The sequence below is a fragment of the Cherax quadricarinatus genome, chromosome 35, assembly GCF_038502225.1.
Source record: "Cherax quadricarinatus isolate ZL_2023a chromosome 35, ASM3850222v1, whole genome shotgun sequence".
Taxonomy (NCBI): Eukaryota; Metazoa; Arthropoda; class Malacostraca; order Decapoda; family Parastacidae; genus Cherax; species Cherax quadricarinatus.
Window position 1 is genome coordinate 7,696,327 of NC_091326.1, and position 22,442 is coordinate 7,718,768.

At 44.4% G+C, this 22,442-nt stretch overlaps 1 protein-coding gene across 3 annotated transcripts; it reads right to left on the minus strand.

The window, feature by feature from the left end:
* Window positions 1–2,647: 2,647 nt before the first annotated feature.
* LOC128695014 (uncharacterized) lies at window positions 2,648–10,146 on the minus strand. 3 transcript variants are annotated; one of them, XM_070091356.1, is made up of 2 exons: window positions 10,015–10,146; window positions 2,648–4,059 (listed from the first exon to the last, which is right to left on the minus strand). In XM_070091356.1, exon 2 carries the CDS (start codon window positions 4,056–4,058, stop codon window positions 2,850–2,852), a length of 1,209 nt encoding a protein of 402 aa, XP_069947457.1. In that variant the 5' UTR covers window position 4,059; window positions 10,015–10,146; the 3' UTR covers window positions 2,648–2,849. The 3 variants fall into 3 exon arrangements, with proteins under 3 accessions (XP_069947457.1, XP_069947458.1, XP_053641386.2); XM_070091357.1 differs by lacking the exon at window positions 10,015–10,146 and adding an exon at window positions 5,595–5,848; XM_053785411.2 differs by lacking the exon at window positions 2,648–4,059 and adding an exon at window positions 5,595–7,002 and having other exon boundaries at window positions 10,015–10,129.
* Between the last annotated feature and the right edge of the window lie 12,296 nt (window positions 10,147–22,442).

Sequence of the window (22,442 nt, forward strand, 5' to 3'; positions counted from 1 at the left end):
GTTACAATTTCCTTCTTTTTTCATCAAAGACTGCAAGAAAAGAGCTCTTCAGATCATCAATTCTCCACGCATCAACACCGCTCCCAACAAAGTTATAATTCTTCCCAACAGCCAGGTTGCACTAAACGTCTCAAAAGTACTTTCACAAGCTAACACCAGAGTCGCCATCGCTTCTACCACTTCAATAAAGGATCTAACCAGGACAAAACCCAAGCACCACGAACCAGTCAATGCAGGAGTTTACACTATACCCTGTGGAGGCTGTGACAAGATCTACGTAGGTGAAACAGCAAGAAACCTCGACACCCGCCTCAATGAACACATATACGCATGTAGGAACGACAACTTAAACAACGCCTGTGTACAACACCGAAATTCCACCAATCATCTTATGAAATTCAGAGACGCCCAATTAGTGATAAAAGAAACTAATTTCCGTACACGCAAGTGCCTTGAATCAGCACTGATCGCTGTTTCGAATACAATTAAACAAAACAACGGCAGCTTCACCATCTCCGAAGTCTTAGCAAGAATCCTCCTGAAAACAGTAAACCCTGCCATCACATAGTCTCTCCTGTTATACTACACAAAGCACAGAGAGTGAACACTGAAACAAGCTGCCTCATTCCAGTTTATATTTGTCCAACCTATTTTTATGTTACCCAAGTAATAGCTTTTATATCCTTTTACTCATGTACGAATTAATTGCTCTACCATATTGTATTACTTTTGTCACTACCACTACTACTACTACTACTACTACTACTACTACCACTAGTGAACATCGAAATGGTACCTCACTAGTATTCACCTCACTCTGAGCCTTTATATACCCTCTGTGTCCATGTATTGTTTGTAATGGCTTGATAAAGCTCCTGGAGAGCGAAACGTTGCCACAATAAATGTCACATTAGTTGCACTTGTGTCCTTTTACTTTACACTTTCTTTCTTGCACGTCAAGGAGGACATTGAATTTCTCCTTCTGTGAATTAAGATAAGCGTAGCTTCCTAGGTAGCTGAGAGAATTAACACACTGCAATTTGAAATTGTTTTTGCCTCATCTCCCAAATATCATCTGGAACTACTTAGCAAAACAGCAAATCGTTGTTAAGGTGAGTAATGGACCACAATGGTTACGAATGTCACAAAAATTGTTGGAGATAATAACCATCACAAGGTGAACCCCCAGTGACCAGGGCTCGGTACTGCCCCAAGAAATATACATAACCAACCCAAAGACAAGAACAGCTAGGGTTCATGGGAAAAACCTGCCAACGTTTGAATACGGTAAATCGCTGTACGATCAAGTCTCACATACAAGCTCATTATCGAACCTGATTGTCTTCCATACCTCCAAATTCTCTATGATCTCTACAGGTTTAGCGTTCCATCCCTGTGAATGTAATAAAACTAACTAGTTATATTACGGTCGCTGCACTATACGGGTAAGATATTCCCGTATCTTATGTGCCTCAGGAGACGCCTGTCACGTCCATCTTGAGCATTCTACAGACGCTGTAGGTTAAAAAAAAAAACAGCCATAATGAACTGGATTACGAGTCACGTTGGTGGTCGCTGGTAGCAGCCAGGCTGGCTACCAGCGACCACCAGATTCGTGTCAACTTCTACCTGCCAAAAGTTTTGTCTTGGCAAGTAGAAGCTGACCTACCCTACCGGCAAGTCGATGGAGAGAAACCCTGAGCGCATTTAGATGACAGCATTGGTACGGGACAGGAACACAGCGACCCCTCCGAACCTTACCAGGAGGACCAAGGTTCAGCGCACCATTATGCGCCCACTATGCCTCTGCTGTCTAAGCAAGAGACGGATATTTGACAGAACATAACAGCCATGTGAACACTGCAATCTTGGCACTTGGCAGACGTCTGCTCTTGCAGCCATCAGATGACCAAGCCACCAGAGAAGACTGAAGCTTATCTAGTGTTCCTGTGAGCAAAGGACTTAGCGTTGTAATCGGTACTCCATGTTTACAAACTCCGACACTCCTTCAGAAGCCAGTGACCGGTCACTCTTTGGAAAAGACCCGTGTCACGGCTTCACACCTGATGAATATCTTATATTTGTGTAGGATTGAAGAAGCCATTCTTGGCGAAACGTTTCATCAATAAAATATCCTAACAATGCATGTGTTTTATTGCACAACACTAAACAAGTACGTTTGATTTCCCTGTTTATGTAAGACCCGAAATAAGAGTCTCGCTTTACTAATCAACTTATCATTCTGATGTTATCTTTAATAAATGAAGATAGGATTCCACTGCCTGTCTATAAATGGAGGAAATCAGAAAGGACTATTGTCCTCTCATATAACCATCTTTTATAGACCTGACATTTATATGAGTGCTCACTAGCCACGAAAAAATGTACCCACGGTGTATGTAATCTTTTACTCATGTTGCAGTTGCACTGTGTTGATTATTTTATGAGAAAGCAATAAGTCGTATGTCATAGAGCGCCCAGGGAATGGGAGGCAATCAGGTTTGACTCCAAGAAAAAGGAGGGTAGCTATGATTCCTTGGGTCAAGAGCCAATCACCGGCCTCAAGGCACTTCCCTTGAAGGACTTATTTATGAGAACAGAATACAGTAAAATAAGGTACAGCACTTAAGGTCAAACAAAGACCAACTTTCAGAAAAAAATATTTTATTGTAAAAACTAGCTCTACTGTACTAGATTTGTATGTTGAAGGTTTGTGTTACATATTCATACATTGTAACATGTATTAAATGCATTAAAAGTATGTAAGTTTGAAGTATTCCAGAAATCTAAATGATACAACAAATATAACTGATGTAGAGGACTCATCCTCAGCTGGAAACCCGTGGTATTTATTTCCCTAGAGCATTAAATGGCTGGGAGGGTGTAGGGTAGTTGTAGCCGGTGTTACAATTGGGCTGGTAGGTGCTGGTGGCTGTTACAGTGTTGACCTGTTGGTTGTAGACGGTGGAGGTGACGTAGTTAGTGTTATAGAGTGTCGTAGTTATGTATACTACGCGGGTCTGACCTGGCAGCTGGACAGTACTGACGGAGGTAGTGGTGACGGTGACGTATTGTGTCTGGGCCGGAAGATTCACAACAGATGGCACCACTTGTTGAGTGTAGATGGTTGTGGGCACCACCTGTGTTGATACCTGGGTACTCACTACTTGTTGTGGTACCGTTACTGTCTTGGTAATATACTGCGGCACCTGCTCTGTACGGAAGACCGTAGATACCACCTGCTGTTCCTGAGTGCGTGTCACGTACTGTGTCTGGGTGCTGGTAAGCACCACCTGGGAGAAGATGGTGGTAGTGACGGGTACCACCTGGGTGGAGGTAATAACCTGGGTCTGACCTGGCTGAGTGATGGTCTGAGTGACGACGTTGGTGCGGATAACTTGAGTTGTACTCACCACGTCCTGAGCAGGTACCACCACGGTGGAGTAGATGGTACTGTACTGAGTACTGTCCACTGTACGGGTCTGTCCTGGGACCTGCTGGGTTCTGGTCACATACTGGGTCTGGTAGATTGTGCTGACTACCTGTTGAGGAACTACTAATGTCGACACCACGTTCCTGATAATTGTTGATGGTACTTGCTGGATGCGTGTCGAGTATACAGTCTGATACTGAACTTGTGTCCTCACGTCTTGTTGCGTCTTAGTGACGTAGTTGATCTGAGGAGGCAGAGTTACGACCTGTGTGCGGACGTTGTCCTGGGTGCGTGTGACGGTCACTGTCTGGTACTGGACGGAAGAAACCACTTGTGTGCGGACGATCTCGGAGTAGACAGTGGTGTAGACCTGCTGTGTACGGACAGACGTCTGAGTGACGTACTGCACGTCAGTGTTGTAGACGGTGGTAGGGATGACCTGGGTGGAGTACTGTGTCTGTGTACGGTAGACGGTAGACGGCTGACAGGGTTCTGGTCGTGGTGGAAGGTACCCACCTAAAGATGACTGTAGATCAAGTCCATTTCCAAAAACTTGTCGCTTTTGTCGCTCCACCGAGGCTGCCAGTGCATAACCCACCAGTAACGACAACAGTAACGACCTCATCCTGGCGAAAATAAAAAAAAATATTACGTATTTAATTTCGTAAAACACACACACACACACACACACACACACACACACACACACACACACACACACACACACACACACACACACACACACAGAGTGGTGGAGCACGTGGAACGGAACAGGAGTATAAATGCCAACCAGCACGGATTCACGGAAGGCAAATCCTGTGTCACAAACCTTCTGGAGTTTTATGATAAAATAACAGAAGTAAGACAAGAGAGAGAGGGGTGGGTTGATTGCATCTTCTTGGACTGCAAGAAGGCCTTTGATACAGTTCCTCACAAGAGATTAGTGCAGAAGCTAGAGCATCAGGTGCATATAACAGGAAGGGCACTGCAATGGATCAGAGAATACCTGACAGGGAGGCAACAACGAGTCATGGTACGTAATGATGTATCACAGTGGGCACCTGTGACGAGCGGGGTCCCACAGGGGTCGGTCCTAGGACCAATGCTATTTTTGGTATATGTGAACGACATGACGGAAGGGTTAGACTCAGAAGTGTCCCTGTTTGCAGATGATGTGAAGTTAATGAGGAGAATTAAATCTGATGAGGACCAGGCAGGACTTCAAAGAGACCTGGACAGACTGGACACCTGGTCCAGCAAATGGCTTCTCGAATTTAATCCTGCCAAATGCAAAGTCATGAAGATAGGGGAAGGGCACAGAAGACCACAGACAGAGTATAGGCTAGGTGGCCAAAGACTGCAAACCTCACTCAAGGAGAAAGATCTTGGGGTGAGTATAACACCGAGCATGTCTCCGGAAGCACACATCAATCAGATAACTGCTGCAGCATATGGGCGCCTGGCAAACCTGAGCACAGCATTCCGATACCTTAGTAAGGAATCATTCAAGACACTGTACACCGTGTATGTCAGGCCCATACTGGAGTATGCAGCACCTGTTTGGAACCCGCACTTGATAAAGCACGTCAAGAAACTAGAGAAAGTACAAAGGTTTGCGACAAGGTTAGTTCCAGAGCTAAGGGGAATGTCCTATGAAGAAAGATTAAGGGAAATCGGCCTGACGACACTGGAGGACAGGAGGGTCAGGGGAGACATGATAACGACATATAAAATACTGCGTGGAATAGACAAGGTGGACAAAGACAGGATGTTCCAGGGAGGGGACACTGAAACAAGAGGCCACAATTGGAAGTTGAAGACACAAATGAGTCAGAGAGATAGTAGGAAGTATTTCTTCAGTCATAGAGTTGTAAGGCAGTGGAATAGCCTAGAAAATGACGTAGTGGAGGCAGGAACCATACACAGTTTTAAGACGAGGTTTGATAAAGCTCATGGAGCGGGGAGAGAGAGGGCCTAGTAGCAACCGGTGAAGAGGCGGGGCCAGGAGCTAGGACTCGACCCCTGCAACCACAAATAGGTGAGTACAAATAGGTGAGTACACACAAATACAGCCGTAAAACAAAATGGGAAGAAGGAGGGAGAAGAGAAGCATCCGTATATAAATATTATGTGAATATTGCCAGAATACATTAATGCCTACCTTTCGTCGAAGTTAATTTGTGATTCTGGAGTGCTGGTTTTAAATTGTAAACATTTAATAAATTCTTAGTTTATATTTTCACATTAACAAATATAAAAGTACGATTCTCTGAAAATATTGTGTAGAGATGCAGTGTAATGTCTTCGTGGCAATGTTGTTTACTTAACCCTAGATTTTATGTGACTAATGTTTCAGGCTGCGCTTGTATGTAATGTTCACTAAAATGTTTTCAAGTTCACACGCTTATATTGTTTATTTGCCAAAGTTAAAGGGAGATGCTGGAGCGTTGTAGTTGTATCCTGTCTTGCCACAGGTGGCTGTGATGGTCTGTGTGATGGTGACCTGCTGGGGCTGGTTGATGGTCTGATAGACCACCTGTTGTTGTTGCTGGGTCTTAGCCACCTGTTGGGTCACCACACGGTCCGGGCCAGGCACTTGCACCACTGAGGTTCTGGTTTCTTCACGTGTCTGGTACACAGGAGCGGGAGTGACGTACTGGGTCTGGACCACGGTCTGTACCTGAGTGAAGGGCTGAAATCTGGTCTCGTAGATGGTGGTGTAGATGATGTTGGGTACGACCTGTGTACTTACGACTTCCTGAGGAACTACCTGCGTGCTGATCAATGTCTGAGTGACAACACTGGTCCTGGTCACCACCTGCTCAAGAGTAGTGAAAGCTGTTTCATAACGGGTGTTGACGGAAGTATAAGGGATGACCTGTTGATGTTGAACAAAACTGGTCCTGATATCATCTTGTCCACGAACGACGCTGGTCTGCACTACTTGTTGTACACGCGTTAACGTCACATAACGTGTGTTGGCTAGCTGTTGACGCCTCACAATGGAAGTTTGAAAGACGGTCTGAACACGGGTCTGTACTATGTCAGGGCCTGGGACTGACTCCACTTGGGTCTGCTGCTGTGTTTGTGTCTGGTAGATGGTCACGGGCTGATTTATGGTCTGCACCTGAGTGCGAACCACCTCCACAGGTATTACCTGTGTTTGCACCTGTGTGCTAGTGACGTAACTGACCTGTGGCACAACGCGAGTTGACGTAACGTAAACAATTTCTTGACGAGGTGGGCTTGGGATTGTTTGGGTCACAATTCTGTCATTAAAAAGGGTGGTCGTACGCTGGATCACACTGGTCTGGTACTGGACCTGAGTTTGGACGCGAGTCTGGAAGACAGTTGTTGGTACGACCTGTTGTCTGACCAAGGTGGTGGTGACGTACTGTGTGTTGGCCTGATTTACGGTCTGGACACTGACGGAGGTCTGGACTCGAGTGTCATAAACTACAGAAGTGACCGTTTCACAGACTACAGCTGGTGGAGGAGGTAAATAACCTCCCTGAGGAGTAGCCGAGGCCAGGGTCACCACCAGCAGCGTCGCCGTCAAGCGCCACATCCTGCAAAGAGAAATTCCACAGGTTAGAACAGCGGTGATTGGAACCCCCGCGTCTCGGCAACTCATTTGGAAATAAAGTCCAATCACGCGCCGCTCCCTCTGTGCAATTTCTCTATTCTTTGTGGGCTGACCCGAGAGGACTTTATCGCCCAGATGAGCCACGAGGCGCTGACCTGGATGTATGGCTGAGCTGAGGGTACGACTGACCTGTGTATTGCTGATTTCGTTCTACCACTGTCTTGGTTTCACTGTTTGGCTAATGAGGAAAAGACACAGGGACAGAGCAAGCTTCTGCTGTGACAATTTATCGCTCTATGTAGAGCTTTATGAAGTCAGATATAATTATCAAGCGTGTATAGAGCAAAAATTGTCATAATTAAAGATTGTTCTGCAACTGTCTTCATAACTGTGGGCAGCACACTACTGGATGGTTATATGTAATTGTTCTGTCATATTTTGTAGACGATAGGAAAGTTAACTTGCAAGACTGCGAGCATGCTGGAAGGCATCTGGTTTGAGGTAATTATAGAATTGCGATCGAACTGGAAAGCTTTTGGTTCTAGGCAACTTTGAATGTGCAAGCGTACTGGAAGGCTTCCTGGTGTGAGGTAACTATAGGATTGCGAGCGAGCTGGAAGGCTTCCGGTGTGTACTAACTAAAAGAGGGTGTCGTGGCCATCATAAAACAGAAAACCGTCTCCGGCGTGGAACTTCGCCAGATGACCCGCTCAGTGATTGTGTCCGCTTTTTGTACCTGGGTCGTATACCTGCTTTAACATCTGCTGGCGTACCAGCGCGAAATTTTCCCAACCATTTTATAAACAAATGATTATTTGTGTGTGTGTTAACCCAGGTGAAATATGGATGTTGAGTAGTAATGTCTGAGGATCTCACTTTCAAGGATCACAACAGTGCCACTATCACAAGTGCAAAGAAAATTATAGGTTGGATAATGAGAACGTTCAAAACGAGAGATGCCAAGCCAATGATGATCCTTTTCAAATCACTTGTTCTCTCTAGGCTGGAATACTGCTGTACATTAACATCTCCATTCAAAGCAGGTGAAATTGCAGATCTAGAGAGTGTACAGAGAACCCTTTACTGCACGTATAAGTTCTATCAAGCACCTGAACTACTGGGAACGCTTGGAAGCACTTGACTTGTACTCGTTGGAACGCAGGAGAGAGAGAGATATCATAATCTACAGTTGGAAAATCCTAGAAGGAATGGTCCCGAATCTGCACACAGAAATCACTCCCTACGAAAGTAAAAGACTGGACAGGCGATGCAAAAAAAACCCAATTAAAAGTAGGGGCGCCATTGGTACACTTAGAGAAAACACCATAAGTGTCCTGGGCACAGGACTGTTCAACAGCCTCCCACCAAGCATAAGGGGAACATTAAAATGGTATAAAATACCGACAGGTTGTTAGGTAAGACACATATGTAACAGTTAGGTATCTTTATTTTGAAACGTTTCGCCTACACAGTAGGCTTCTTCAGTCGAGTACAGAAAAGTTGATAGAAGCAGAAGAGACTTGAAGACGATGTAATCAGTCCATCACCCTTAAAGATTTGAGGTGGCCAGTCCCTCAGTCTGGAGAAGAGCATTGTTCCGAAGTCTGAAACAATATGTTTCAGACAATATTGTTTCAGACTTCGGAACAATGCTCTTCTCCAGACTGAGGGACTGACCACCTCAAATCTTTAAGGGTGATGGACTGATTACATCGTCTTCAAGTCTCTTCTGCTTCTATCAACTTTTCTGTACTCGACTGAAGAAGCCTACTGTGTAGGCGAAACGTTTCAAAATAAAGATACCTAACTGTTGCATATGTGTCTTACCTATCAAGCATAAGGGGAATTATCAATAGGCCCCTGGCTGCCTTCAAGAGGGAGCTGGACAGATACCTAAAGTCAGTGCCGGATCAGCCGGGCTATGGTTCGTACGTTGGACTACGTGCAGCCAGCAGTAATAGCCTGGTTGATCAGGCCCTGATCCACCGGGAGGCCTGGTCGTGGACCGGGCCGCGGGGGCGTTGATCCCCGGAATAACCCCCAGGTAGACTCCAGGTGTGTGTGTGTGTGTGTGTAAGGAAAAGCCGTTAGGCATAGACCTTGAAAAATTAGAAATGATTGTGGCAACCATACTTTTTTTGTGTTTAAAAGTTGAGGTGGTGTGCATCGCATGTGGGGGGACGAACTTGAAGTACGTGGGGAGCTTAAAGTATGGGGTGAGAGCATCTTCGTATGTGAAGGGGGGGGGGATGGGAGGGAAGCGTCTGGTACACGGGTCACTGACAGTGAAAGTTGTTTCGTACTGCGTAAAGGAACACTATCACTTGTAATGTTTTATTTTTCTCAGTTTAACTATCAGTCAGGGCTTCACGTTTTATCCAGTAACTTCGTATAAACAGATGCGTTTGGGTCGTTGCGTGATCAAAAGAAAGGTATACTCGTGTCCCATAAGCCCAACCTCCACTGCCTGAGTGCACGCAAAGTGAAATAACACAAAGTGCGGCATAAGTCTCTAATGCATTTAGTAATCCGCATTGAAAATTTGAAGCCAATCAGATGAGGCATTAACAAAATATCGCATAGAAACTGATATACCAGTTTCTTCACTGTCATTGGGGAATTCGCACCTCAACAGCCCATTAAGATAACACCAACTTTGAAGGTTTAAAGCCAGTCAGAAGGATCATTCTCCAGTTCTAACAGAGACCAGTATTCCAGAATACCCCAGCACTGTACAGTAAGTCTGAAGCCGTTTAAAAGATGCATTCTCAAGTTATCGGGGAGTGCAGGCTAAAAACAGATCGAATGAGGCATTCTCAAGTTATAAACGAGAACCTCGGAAGAAAACAATTAGGCAAGCACTTGAAGTATCCCTCTGGGGATACCCATTTAAATCGTAGTTATCACACATCACTTATCCTCGTTATGCCAAATTTCGTAATGGCCACCATGAAAGAGAGTGCCTTATACCTCTCTGGGATGAGACACAACCAACCTCGTATGACTGAAGTTGAGGCAGAGCACAGAAGAGGAGGTATCGGTGACGGGAGGTGGAGTGTGAAGAGCCCTGTGGGACAAGTTTATATATACGCTCCCCACTGGAGAAGGGCCGGATGCAGAAGGTCACACTTATGGGGATGAGGTGAAGGGGATGGAGGTGGAAGATGCGTGAGAAACACCATGGCACCATGGGCATGGACTTCATTCTTTCAGTTTGTAGTGCTCAGTTAAGGTATTCATTCCAGTTTGCTTCGTCCACCGCTGCCCTGGGTGAGTCCCTGGAAGGCCATGGGTGTTCATGACTGTTCTCTGCGCGTCGCTGTTATGTGTTGAGTAATGTGTGTGTTGTTTTAGGTGTGTGTGTGTGTGTGTGTGTGTGTGTGTGTGTGTGTGTGTGTGTGTGTGTGTGTGTGTGTGTGTGTGTGTGTGTGTGTGTGTGTGTGTATGTGTGTGTTCTGAGCGTGTATATCTTAACTGAACTGCTCCATGACACGGCTCTCCTAAGTGGCAAGCTTCCGAAGATTCACTGAAAACTGAACCATATTTACTGTGAGTCATTCTCTCTCTCTCTCTCTCTCTCTCTCTCTCTCTCTCTCTCTCTCTCGTAATCAAGGTGTCCTTGTGTATAATAACCCTCTCCGTTTCTCTCACTTTCTTGCCCTTAATTATTAATTAATAACCCCTGGCCTCTATTTCTCTCTCCCCTGGTGTTAAGACTCGGACGGGATAAATTCCTCTACAATCCTCCTTATTTTACGTTTATGCTGTGTACTATATGTAGTTAAGCTTTATGCTGTATACTCTCTTTAGCTGTACTCCATACAGTATACGTAGTATCCTTTATGTCGCATACTGTATGTAGTATACCTCTTCGTATGTTGTAGTCTTTACCTTTTTATACCAATTTATTATTTTGTCTTGCAAGCTCTGAGGGCTGTTATCTTACGTCGTAATTATCGTTATTTCGTAATTGCTTATGTTAACGATTACGTCTCAGTGTTCTTGGTTAATGGTCGTGTAATTATATCCCGTAAGTTTTTTAGACAGTTTATGGAAATTTATATTAGCACATCATTGTGTAAACACGAACAGCACATCATTGTACAGCGTCACAGGATAGCACATCACTGTGAAATGGCGTCACGGGACAGCACATCACAGCAAAATGACATCACAAGACACCACTTCACAGCAAATTGGCATCACAAGACATTACATCACAGCAAAATAGCTTCACGTGACAGCACAGCAAAACACACCCTACCAGCGTACCTCAACAACCCACACTGTGATATATACCTAGATCACATCACAACGCACATCATTACTCGACGTTTCACTCAAATGTAAACTTTCTCAAGTCGTAGTAGCAGTATATATATATATATATATGGAGGCAAAGAAGGGAATGTATGAAAGTATAGTAGTACCAACACTCTTATATGGATGTGAAGCTTGGGTGGTAAATGCAGCAGTGAGGAGAGGGTTGGAGGCAGTGGAGATGTCCTGTCTAAGGGCAATGTGTGGTGTAAATATTATGCAGAAAATTCAGAGTGTGGAAATTAGGAGAAGGTGTGGAGTTAATAAAAGCATTAGTCAGAGGGCAGAAGAGGGGTTGTTGAGGTGGTTTGGTCATTTAGAGAGAATGGATCAAAGTAGAATGACATGGAAAGCATATAAATCTATAGGGGAAGGAAAGAGGGGTAGGGGTCGTCCTCGAAAGGGTTGGAAAGAGGGGGTAAAGGAGGTTTTGTGGGCGAGGGGCTTGGACTTCCAGCAAGCGTGCATGAGCGTGTTAGATAGGAGTGAATGGAGACAAATGATACTTGGGACCTGACGATCTGTTGGAGTGTGAGCAGGGTAATATTTAGTGAAGGGATTCAGGGAAACCGGTTATTTTCTTATAGTCGGACTTGAGTCCTGGAAATGGGAAGTACAATGCCTGCACTTTAAAGGAGGGGTTTGGGATATTGGCAGTTTGGAGGGATATGTTGTGTATCTTTATACGTATATGCTTCTAAACTGTTGTATTCTGAGCACCTCTGCAAAAGCAGTGATGATGTGTGAGTGTGGTGAAAGTGTTGAATGATGATGAAAGTATTTTCTTTTTGGGGATTTTCTTTCTTTTTTGGGTCACCCTGCCTCGGTGGGAGACGACCAACTTGTTGAAAAAAAAAAAAAAAAAAAAAAAAAATATATATATATATATAGATATATATATATATATATATATATATATATATATATATATATATATATATATATATATATATATATATATATTAGGAACAGCATCTTGAAATAGGTATTGATTCTGAGACGACTCGTCCGTGGCTGTCGAAGGTGAGGGCTTGGTGAATCTGCTGTGGGTTCTGTGTTGGGTGGTCGTGTATGTTTGCTAGTAAACGCTTGACTCGGTTTTCTATATCGTGTATATATACATAAAAGTCTCAGCAGTGGCTGTGAAAATATCTTTTGCATCTAGTAGGTTTATCAGTTCGCATATGACAGCGGCGAAGGCCGTGACTGTCGAAGTCATCTAGAGGTTGAGATGTGAGACGTCTCGGATAGAAAACCAATATATCATAAACGTATCGTAGCCAGGTAACGGAGTTGGGAATGAGGCTGCTGAATTTCTCTGTCTCCAGGTTTTCCATGAAGAGGTTGGCAAGCACAGCATTGAGCGGGCTGGCCATTGCCATCCCAGAACACTGTTTGTAACAGTTGTCCTGTTTGTAACAACTGTTTGTAACAACTGTTACAAACAGTGCTTTGGGATGGCAATGGGCAGCCCGCTCAGTGCTGTGCTTGCCAACCTCTTCATGGAAAACCTAGAGACAGAGAAATTCAGCACCCTCATTCCCAACACCGTTACCTGGCTAAGATACGTTGATGATATATTGGTTTTCTATCCGAGACGTCTCAATATCCAGGCCCTTCTCAACAAGGTCAATGCAGTTGAACCATCAATAAAGTTTACACTTGAACTCGAAAATGATGGCAAACTTCCTTTCCTCGACGTTCTCCTGTGCAGATCTCCCGACAGTGACAAACTTCACTTCAAAGTGTATAGAAAACCTACCAACAAGGACGATCTTATACACTTTTATTCACACCAAGACACCCGCACTAAGAGAGGAGTCTTCATTGGCTTCTTCCTGAGAGCTCTTCGCATCTCCAGCCCTTGTTTTCTTGAAGAATGTACTTACATAGCACAAGCCTTTACACGTCTTCAGTTCCCATCTTTCTTCATCCGAGATTGCAGACTCAAGATACAAGCTATCCTCAACAAATCGCCCATGGAACAGCCCCCTAAGCAGTTCATAGTGCTCCCATGTGGTGATGTTGCCACGAATACTCGCCGGGCACTTGCTATGAGTAACATCAACGTTTCCACCATGAACACATCATCTATCAAAGATCTCACTGCGAAACGCAGCCCCACACCTCTAACTTCTACAGCAGGTGTCTACACCATCCCCTGTGGATTCTGTCCCAAGAAATATGTAGGCGAGACAGGCAGAGATCTTGCGGTCCGCCTGAACGAGCATCGAAATGCCTCTAATAGAGACGATTTACGCCTGTCCTTCACAGAGACTCCACGGGGCATTTGATGAAGTGGAATGAGGCACAACTAGTTCTCACCGAACCAGACCTCAGACGCCGACGGTGCCTTGAAGCCTCACTAATCGCCGTCACCGACACTATAGAACGTAGCACTGGAAACCACAAAATTTCAAAAACATTAGCATACATGATACTTAAGCACCACCAACCCAACAGCACAGGAGTCACATGATTTCATCGTCTACCCGTGCTCATCCCAACATGACATTCTTCAGGTCACCATGCGTCACTCACGCCTCACTCTCCGCCTATATATATAATGTCTTTCTACCTCTGTATGTTAGAAGTGATCAAGGTCTCAGGACCGAAACGTTTTCTAATAAATATGTCATAGTGTTTGCTTACGTGTCTTTCTAAACCAACTTGTCGGTATTTATTACCAAGGTTTATACCAGCTCTGATGCTGGAAGCTGAATGACCGGGATTTTTCATGGTGCCGTGACCAGGCGGAGCCTCTCCAGACACTTCAGGTTCCAGGCATGATACCTCTTGCCACAGTTCGGACACCGAGAGTCCTTGCCCTCGGACCGCTTAGTTTGTTGTTCAGGCATTTTTTAAAAGCACGATACTCGTAGAAGATGGTATATTTTTCCAGTCATTGATATCGGACGCTGAGGTGGTTGTATTTCTTTTACCTGAGGCATCTCAGAGGGTCTAGATTGTATACCATGACCTGAATACTCTTCCCAAGAGCCAAGATCTAGCTGAGCTGGGATAGGTCCTATGTGTTGGCTCAGCGATTGCTTCGTTGGTACGTTGTCCTTCCGGATTTGGCTTTCTTAATGTTTTATTGGCTGCGAATTGCTTCTAGTGGCGTGTTCAGCAGGTGGCGCATCACTGTGCGTTTTATCGTTCGCTCGAGGGAGTTTAGCTCCTTGTGGACAGGTAGTGATTAGATTTAGTTCACCTTCAGAAGTATTCCATATAACTCGATGAATTAGACACTTGCAACACTTGGGTATCTTTATTATGGAAACGTTTCGCCACACAGTGGCTTCCTCAATCCAGTACAGAAAAAATGGTTGAAGATCAAAAGAAGTTTGAAGTAATCAGTCCCTGAACCTGGAGTAAATGTAATCAGAACTTGTCGGTTTCGTGAACCATTTATCTACATGAATATAACTCTCGTTTTACTTACAGAAGAGTAGTCAAAGATCGGCTGTTTGCTACATATATAAGAAATATAACTACTTATGAGGCCTGGTCACAGACCGGGCCGCGGGGGCGTTGACCCCCGAAACTCTCCAGGTATACTCCAGGTATACCGGATAGCTCATAAAAAAACGAGAAATCAGAAACGGAAAGTAGTCATTAATTAATTAAAACAATAATTAAAACAATAATTATAATATACCCTTTAAATATAAATATATATAATTACACACTCAAGTTCGCACTTACCAACAGGAAAATGAAGGAGATGGCGCTGGGAGGATCCCCGACTGTGTCGACGGTGAAGAGATTCATAACCTACCAACAAAATAATCTTTAAGAAATTTATGGAAGCCGCTCTACGACAGCTTCTCTCTTTTATGTGCGGGTTATTTGTATATGTCGTTCCAGTCACGGTATTGTGCCTTTTTTTGTTATTTACGACAGGGAAGACAGAAATAATGTGATAATAGATACCGATAAATTGATTTAGAAAGCAAGTGAGCAAACACTTAGATATATTTATTAGAAACGTTTGGATACCGAGACCTTGATCACTTCTAACATACAGAGGTTAAATTAGACAGTATATATAGGCGGAGAGTGACGTGTGAGTGACACATTGTGACCTGAAGAATGCCATATTGGGATGAGGACAGGTAGACAATTGTCTACCTGTTCTCATTGTCTTCAGGTCACCATATGTCACTCATACCTCGCTCTCTGCCTACGTATATATACTGTTTCTTTAACCATTGTATGTTGGAAGTGATCAATGTCTCGGTACCCAAACGTTTTTTAATATGTCCTAGTGTTTGGTCTTTCTCACAACAGACTGCACATTCCTGGACTGTGAGAAGTTTACGAGACAGTACAAAGTGACCACACAATAAGCTGGAGATGCAGGCCTGGGTGTGACGTTTAGGGATCAAGTGTGCATCAGGATTTGCGAGTGTAATTACTGGAGCTCTCCGGGGATCTGTGTCAATTTCCATAATATTTCTAGAGCGTGTTAATAATCTATTACCGTTTCCTTTCAAACATAGGAAAACAGCTTGTTACAAGAGAACCTGTACAAGCTATAGGAATTGTCGAGCAAATGGCTGCTGGAGTTCAACCCCGGCAAGTGCAAAGCAGTGAAGGGAAGGCAACAACTCACAGAAACAAATAAAATATTTAACAGTAATCCTTACAGAAAACCGAAAACCGTAGTGGAAATAAAAAAAATCAGCCGTATATGCTAGTAAACTTAAGGATAACATGCAGAGATGTAAACAAGGATTCCTTCAGGTCAGTCTTTACGACAGGTTTACGACAGGTTTGCAGGTTTGCGACGGATGCTTCAGTACATAGCGACGTTTGGAACTTTCACCTAGCCAAACACTGAGCAAAACTCAGAAAAAATTCAAAGGTTTGCATCTAGAATCTAGAATAATATCAGATGATTGAGTCAAGAGTTAAACCTGCAGGAGCTACATCTCTTGTATATAAAGGCTGGCAGAATTAGGGTTGAGATGATCACGACATACAAAATACACAGGGGTAAGAAGGATAAACATGACCAAGAATAGTCGGTATATGGAAGCTAAGCTGCCAGTCGAATCACAGAGATTTCAATAAATATTTAACGGTAAATGCAATAAAGAAGTGGAAGGAGATGAAGAAATGGAATATAAATTGGAAGGAGATAAACAATGAGAACTTGGAAGCTGGCTACCCACACCTCAAACGTAGACACCAGGGAACTAATTCACGATAGTAAATAGCAACTTAAAAGGTAAACCTAACAGCTAGAGCTCTTTGGAAATTGAAATAAAAAAACACTCACTGGGGGAAGGATAATATAGATTTAAACGTAAATACGAAGTAGTGCAGGAGATCAAGGAGTAAGACACGACATTCAGTCAAGGAGCAAATGCTTGGACTCTAATGGCAACTTTTTTACAAGCTCTTGATGCAAGTACTTAAAGCTACTTTCCCCTTCCTTGGATCAAACGTGTTTATTGCTCGATCTCTAGGAGTTGACATTCAAATGGTATAAAATACCGACAGGTTGTTAGGTAAGACACATATGCAACAGTTAGGTATCTTTATTTCGAAACGTTTCGCCTACACAGTAGGCTTCTTCAGTCGAGTACAGAAAAGTTGATAGAAAGATAGCTAAGTGTTGCATATGTGTCTTACCTAACATCTCTAGGAGTTGTTTGACCTCCAAGCAGTTTTAGCGCTTCCCAGTGAATGTCATAATAACACAGACACACACACACATCAACAAGTGCCTTTGACAACTGCTAACTAACACACTAGGCTGCACATCCAGCTTTCCTCTCTATTCCTCTTCACTCTAGCTACTGCCTTTCTCTTTTTCCCAGCCTCACAGCATCTCTGCCTCTCTCTCGTCTATTTCTTCCACTCACGTATTTAAATTTTCCTTCAAACATTATTTCCATCTTGTTTTCCTTTTACATTACGTAAGATTCAGTTATCTTCTGCAGGTTGAAGTCTTACATTGTATTATATTTTGTTTCAGTAGTTATGCTGGATTTCTGTTATAAGATTATGCTGTAAGACTTTATTCTAGTGGAGCCTTACTGTCAAGTTAGTGATTTAGTTTGTGTGTACTCACCTAGTTGTACTCACTTAGTTAAGGTTGCAGGGGTCGAGTCTAAGCTCCTGGCCCCGCCTCTTCACTGGTCGCCACTAGGTCACTCTCCCTGAACCGTGAGCTTTATCATACCTCTGCTTAAAGCTATGTATGGATCCTGCCTCCACTACATCGCTTCCCAAACTATTCCACTTCCTGACTACTCTCTGGCTGAAGAAATACTTCCTAACATCCCTGTGATTCATCTGTGTCTTCAGCTTCCAACTGTGTCCCCTTGTTGCTGTGTCTCATCTCTGGAACATCCTGTCTTTGTCCACCTTGTCAATTCCTCTCAGTATTTTGTATGCCGTTATCATGTCGTCCCTATCTCTCCTGTCCTCCAGTGTCGTCAGGTCGATTTCCCTTAACCTCTCCTCGTAGGACATACCTCTTAGCTCTGGAACTAGTTTTGTTGCAAACCTTTGCACTTTCTCTAGTTTCTTTACATGCTTGGCTAGGTGTGGGTTCCAAACTGGTACCGCATACTCCAATATGAGCCTAACGTACACGGTGTACAGGGTCCTGAACGATTCCTTATTAAGATGTCGGAATACTGTTCTGAGGTTTGCTAGGCGCCCATTTGCTGTAGCCGTTATTTGGTTGATGTGCGCTTCAGGAGATGTGCCTGGTGTTATACTCACCCCAAGATCTTTTTTCTTGAGTGAGGTTTGTAGTCTCTGGCCCCCTAGACTGTACTCCGTCTGCGGTCTTCTTTGCCCTTCCCCAGTCTTCACGACTTTGCACTTAGTGGGGTTGAACTCCAGGAGCCAATTGCTGGACCAGGTCTGCAGCCTGTCCAGATCCTTTTGTAGTTCTGCCTGGTCTTCGTTCGAATGAATTCTTCTCATCAACTTCACGTTATCTGCAAACATGGACACCTCAGAGTCTATTCCTTCCGTCATGTAGTGTGTGTGTGTGTGTGTGTGTGTGTGTGTGTGTGTGTGCTTGCGTGTGTGTGTGTACTCACCTATTTGTGGTTGCAGGGGTCGAGTCACAGCTCCTGGCCCCGCCTCTTCGCTGATTGCTACTAGGTCCTCTCTCTCCCTGCCCCATGAGCTCTATCATACTTCGCCTTAAAACTATGTATGGTTCCCGCCTCCACTACGTCACTTTCTAGGCTATTCCACGGCCTGACTACTCTATGACTGAAGAAATACTTCCTAACATCCCTTTGATTCATCTGAGTTTTCAACTTCCAATTCTGACCTCTTGTGTCTGTGTCCCTTCTCTGGAACATCGTCTTTGTCCACCTTGTCTATTCCGCGCAGTATTTTATATGTCGTTATCATGTCTCCCCTGACCCTCCTGTCCTCCAGTGTCGTCAGGCCGATTTCCCTCAACCTTTCTTCGTAGGACAATCCCCGTAGCTCTAGGACTAGTCTTGTTGCAAACCTTTGCACTTTCTCTAATTTCTTGACGTGCTTGACTAGGTGTGGATTCCAAACTGGTGCTGCATACTCCAGTATGGGCCTGACGTAAATGGTATACAGAGTCTTAAACGAATCCTTACTGAGGTATTGGAACGCTATCCGTAGGTTTGCCAGGCGCCCGTATGCTGCAGCAGTTATCTGATTGATGTGCGCCTCAGGAGATATGCTCGGTGTTATACTCACCCCCAGATCTTTTTCCTTGAGTGAGGTTTGCAGTCTTTGGCCATCTAAACTATACTGTGTCTGCGGTCTTCTTTGCCCTTCCCCAATCTTCATGACTTTGCATTTGGCAGGGTTAAATTCAAGGAGCTTGTAGCCTGTCCAGGTCTCTTTGTAGTCCTGCCTGATCCTCATCCGATTTGATTCTTCTCATTAACTTCGCATCATCTGCAAACAAGGACACTTCTGAGTCTATCCCTTCCGTTATGTCGTTCACATATACCAAGAACAGCACAGGTCCTAGGACTGACCCCTGTGGAACCCCGCTTGTCACAGGCGCCCACTCTGACACCTCGTCGCGTACCATGACTCGTTGTTGCCTCCCTGTCAGATATTCTCTGATCCATTGCAGTGCCTTTCCTGTTATGTGTGCCTGATCCTCTAGCTTTTGCAGTAACCTCTTGTGAGGAACTGTGTCGAAGGCCTTCTTGCAGTCCAAAAATATGCAGTCGATCCACCCCTCTCTCTCTTGTCTTACTTCTGTCACCTTGTCATAAAACTCTAGTAGGTTTGTGACACAGGATTTTCCTTCCCTGAAACCGTGCTGGTTGTCAATTATATACTTGTTTCTTCCCAGGTGCTCCACCACTCTCCTCCTGATGATCTTCTCCATGACCTTGCATATTACACTCCTCGTTAGTGATACAGGTCTGTAGTTTAGTGCCTCATGTCTGTCTCCCTTTTTAAAAATTGAGACTACATTTGCCATTTTCCATACCTCAGGGAGTTGCCTAGTTTCAAATGATGTGTTGAAGATTTTTGTTAATGGCTCACACAATATCTCTGCTCCCTCTTTAAGGACCCATGGAGAGATGTTGTCTGGTCCCACCGCCTTTGAGGTGTCAAGTTCGCATAGCAGCTTCTTCACCTCCTCCTTGGTTATATGTACCTCATCCAGCACTTGCTGGTGCACCCCCCTGTTCTGATTTCCTGGAGTCCTACTGGTTTCCACTGTAAATACCTCTTTAAATCTTATGTTGAGCTCCTGACATACCTCCCGGTCGTTTCTTGTGAATTCCCATCACCCTTCCTCAGTCTGATTATCTGGTCCTTGACTGTTGTTTTCCTCCTGATGTGGCTGTACAACAGCTTCGGGTCAGTCTTTACTTTTGATGCTATGTCATTTTCATATTGTCTCTGAGCCTCCCTTCTTATCTGTGCATATTCATTTCTGGCTCTTCGGCTGATTTCTTTATTTTCCTGAGTTCTCTGTCTTCTGTACCTTTTCCATTCTCTAGTACACCTAGTTTTTGCCTCCCTACACCTTTGGGTGAACCAAGGACTCGTTCTGTTCTTCCCATTATTTCTGTTTCCCTTGGGAACAAACCTCTCCTCTGCCTCCTTGCATTTTGTTGCCACATAGTCCATCATTTCTTGTACTGGTTTTCCTGTCAGTTCCCTCTCCCACTGAATGTCTTGAAGGAAGTTCCTCATGCCTGAGTAGTTCCCCCTTTTGTAGTTTGGTTTTTCCCAGCCTATTCCTGCTACTCTCTCCACTTGGAGCTCAACTATGTAGTCGAAGCACAGAACCACATGATCACTAGCTCCCAGGGGCCTTTCATACATGATACCCTCGATGTCCGAACTACTCAAGGTGAATACAAGGTCCAGCCTTGCTGGTTCATCCTCTCCTCTCTCTCTGGTAGTGTCTCTAACATGTTGATGCATGAGGTTTTCCAGTATCACATCCATCATCTTGGCTCTCCATGTTTCGGGACTCCCATGGGGCTCCAGGTTTTCGCAGTCAATCTCCTTGTGATTGAAATCACCCATAACTAGTAACTTTGCTCCCCCCATGTGTGCTCTCCTGGCCACCTCGGCTAGTGTGTCGATCATTTCTCTGTTGCTCTCATCGTATTCTTCTCTTGGCCTCCTGCAGTTCTGTGGTGGGTTGTACATTACTGCAATTATCACCTTATGTCCCTCAGACTGGATTGTTCCTACTAAGTAGTCCCTTTCGCCCGTGCCATCCATTCCTTCCATTTTCTCGAAACCCCACTGGTTTTTAATGAGTAGTGCAACTCCTCCTCCCCCTCTCTTCCCTCTGTCTTTCCTGAGGATTTGATATCCGGATGGAAAGATTGAATCTGTTATTATTCTGGTGAGTTTTGTTTCTGTGAGTGCTATTATGTCTGGGGATGTTTCCTTGATTTTTTCGTGCCACTCCTCGTACTTGTTTGTTATTCCATCTGCATTTGTATACCACACCTTCAACTTCTTTTCTAAGACTGTGGTCTGGGAGGTATATTGGTGTTGGGGAAGTGGGAGACCTGGTAAGGAACTATGGGTTGTTGTGGGGGTGGAGTTTGTAATGTAGTGGGTGGGGGCATTGGATGTGGCATGGGTGTTTTGATTTAGAGTGTTTGGTTGCACTGGGGTTGACCTGGTTGGGAGGCTTCTATAAGAAGTTGTGAGGGAGGCTGTATTTGATCTTCTTCCGGGGTCTGGGATCTCCTGTCTGTCTTCTCCATCTGTGTGTGTGTGTGTGTGTGTGTGTGTGTGTGTGTGTGTGTGTGTGTGTGTGTGTGTGTGTGTGCGCGCGCGCCTCTGTTGTAAGACACACATTTCCCTTTCGTCTCCTTCCTGTTGCTTACAGGTTATTATTATTATTATTTGCTTTATGCTTCTCTCCATTGAATTCTTCTTGTCTTCTTCGCGATCGTGTTCATTCTCCTGACTGAGATATTATTATATGTTAACATTCTCTTTCAAGTCAGGCGAAATTGCATATCTGGAGAATGTACAGAGAACCTCCAGTGCTCGTGTGAACTCGGTCGAGAATCTAAATTATTGGGAACACTTGAAGTCCTAAACTGTACTCCTTGCAACATAGGCGAGAAAGGTGTATTATAATTTACACCCGCGAAATTCTGGAGAAATTGCTCCCAAATCTTCGCACCGAAATCGCTCCCTGCGAGAACAAGAGGCTCGGCAGACGGCGCATAATACCCACAGTAAAGCAGAGGTGCCATGAGTATACAGGGTGTTTCAAAAAAGATGGACCCTGTACTAAGAAGTGACTCGTTTATTGTAAAAGGACCAAGACTTTTCATCACCTTCCCTTCCCACATTAGGGGAATTACCAGCAAATCCCCAGCTGCCATCGAGAAGGATCATAATGCGCGTCCTTTAATACAGTTCCTGATCAGCCGGGCTGTGGTGCATATGTTGGGTTGCACCTGGCCAGCACCAACAGCCTCTTTGATCAGGGGGGTAATGTGTCTCCCCAGAAATCGTCTTATGGTAACCTGCAGGTAATTATCTTATTCCTTGCCAGGTATTCTATCCTCTTGTCTTCTCTCTGTTGCTTCTCAGTTATTTTCTTTGTTATTTTCTCTCCGTTATTCTCCT

Bases quoted from the DNA above. Each gene is read 5' to 3' on its own strand.
- LOC128695014 (XM_070091356.1), bottom strand. From the start codon at position 4,058: ATGAGGTCGTTACTGTTGTCGTTACTGGTGGGTTATGCACTGGCAGCC.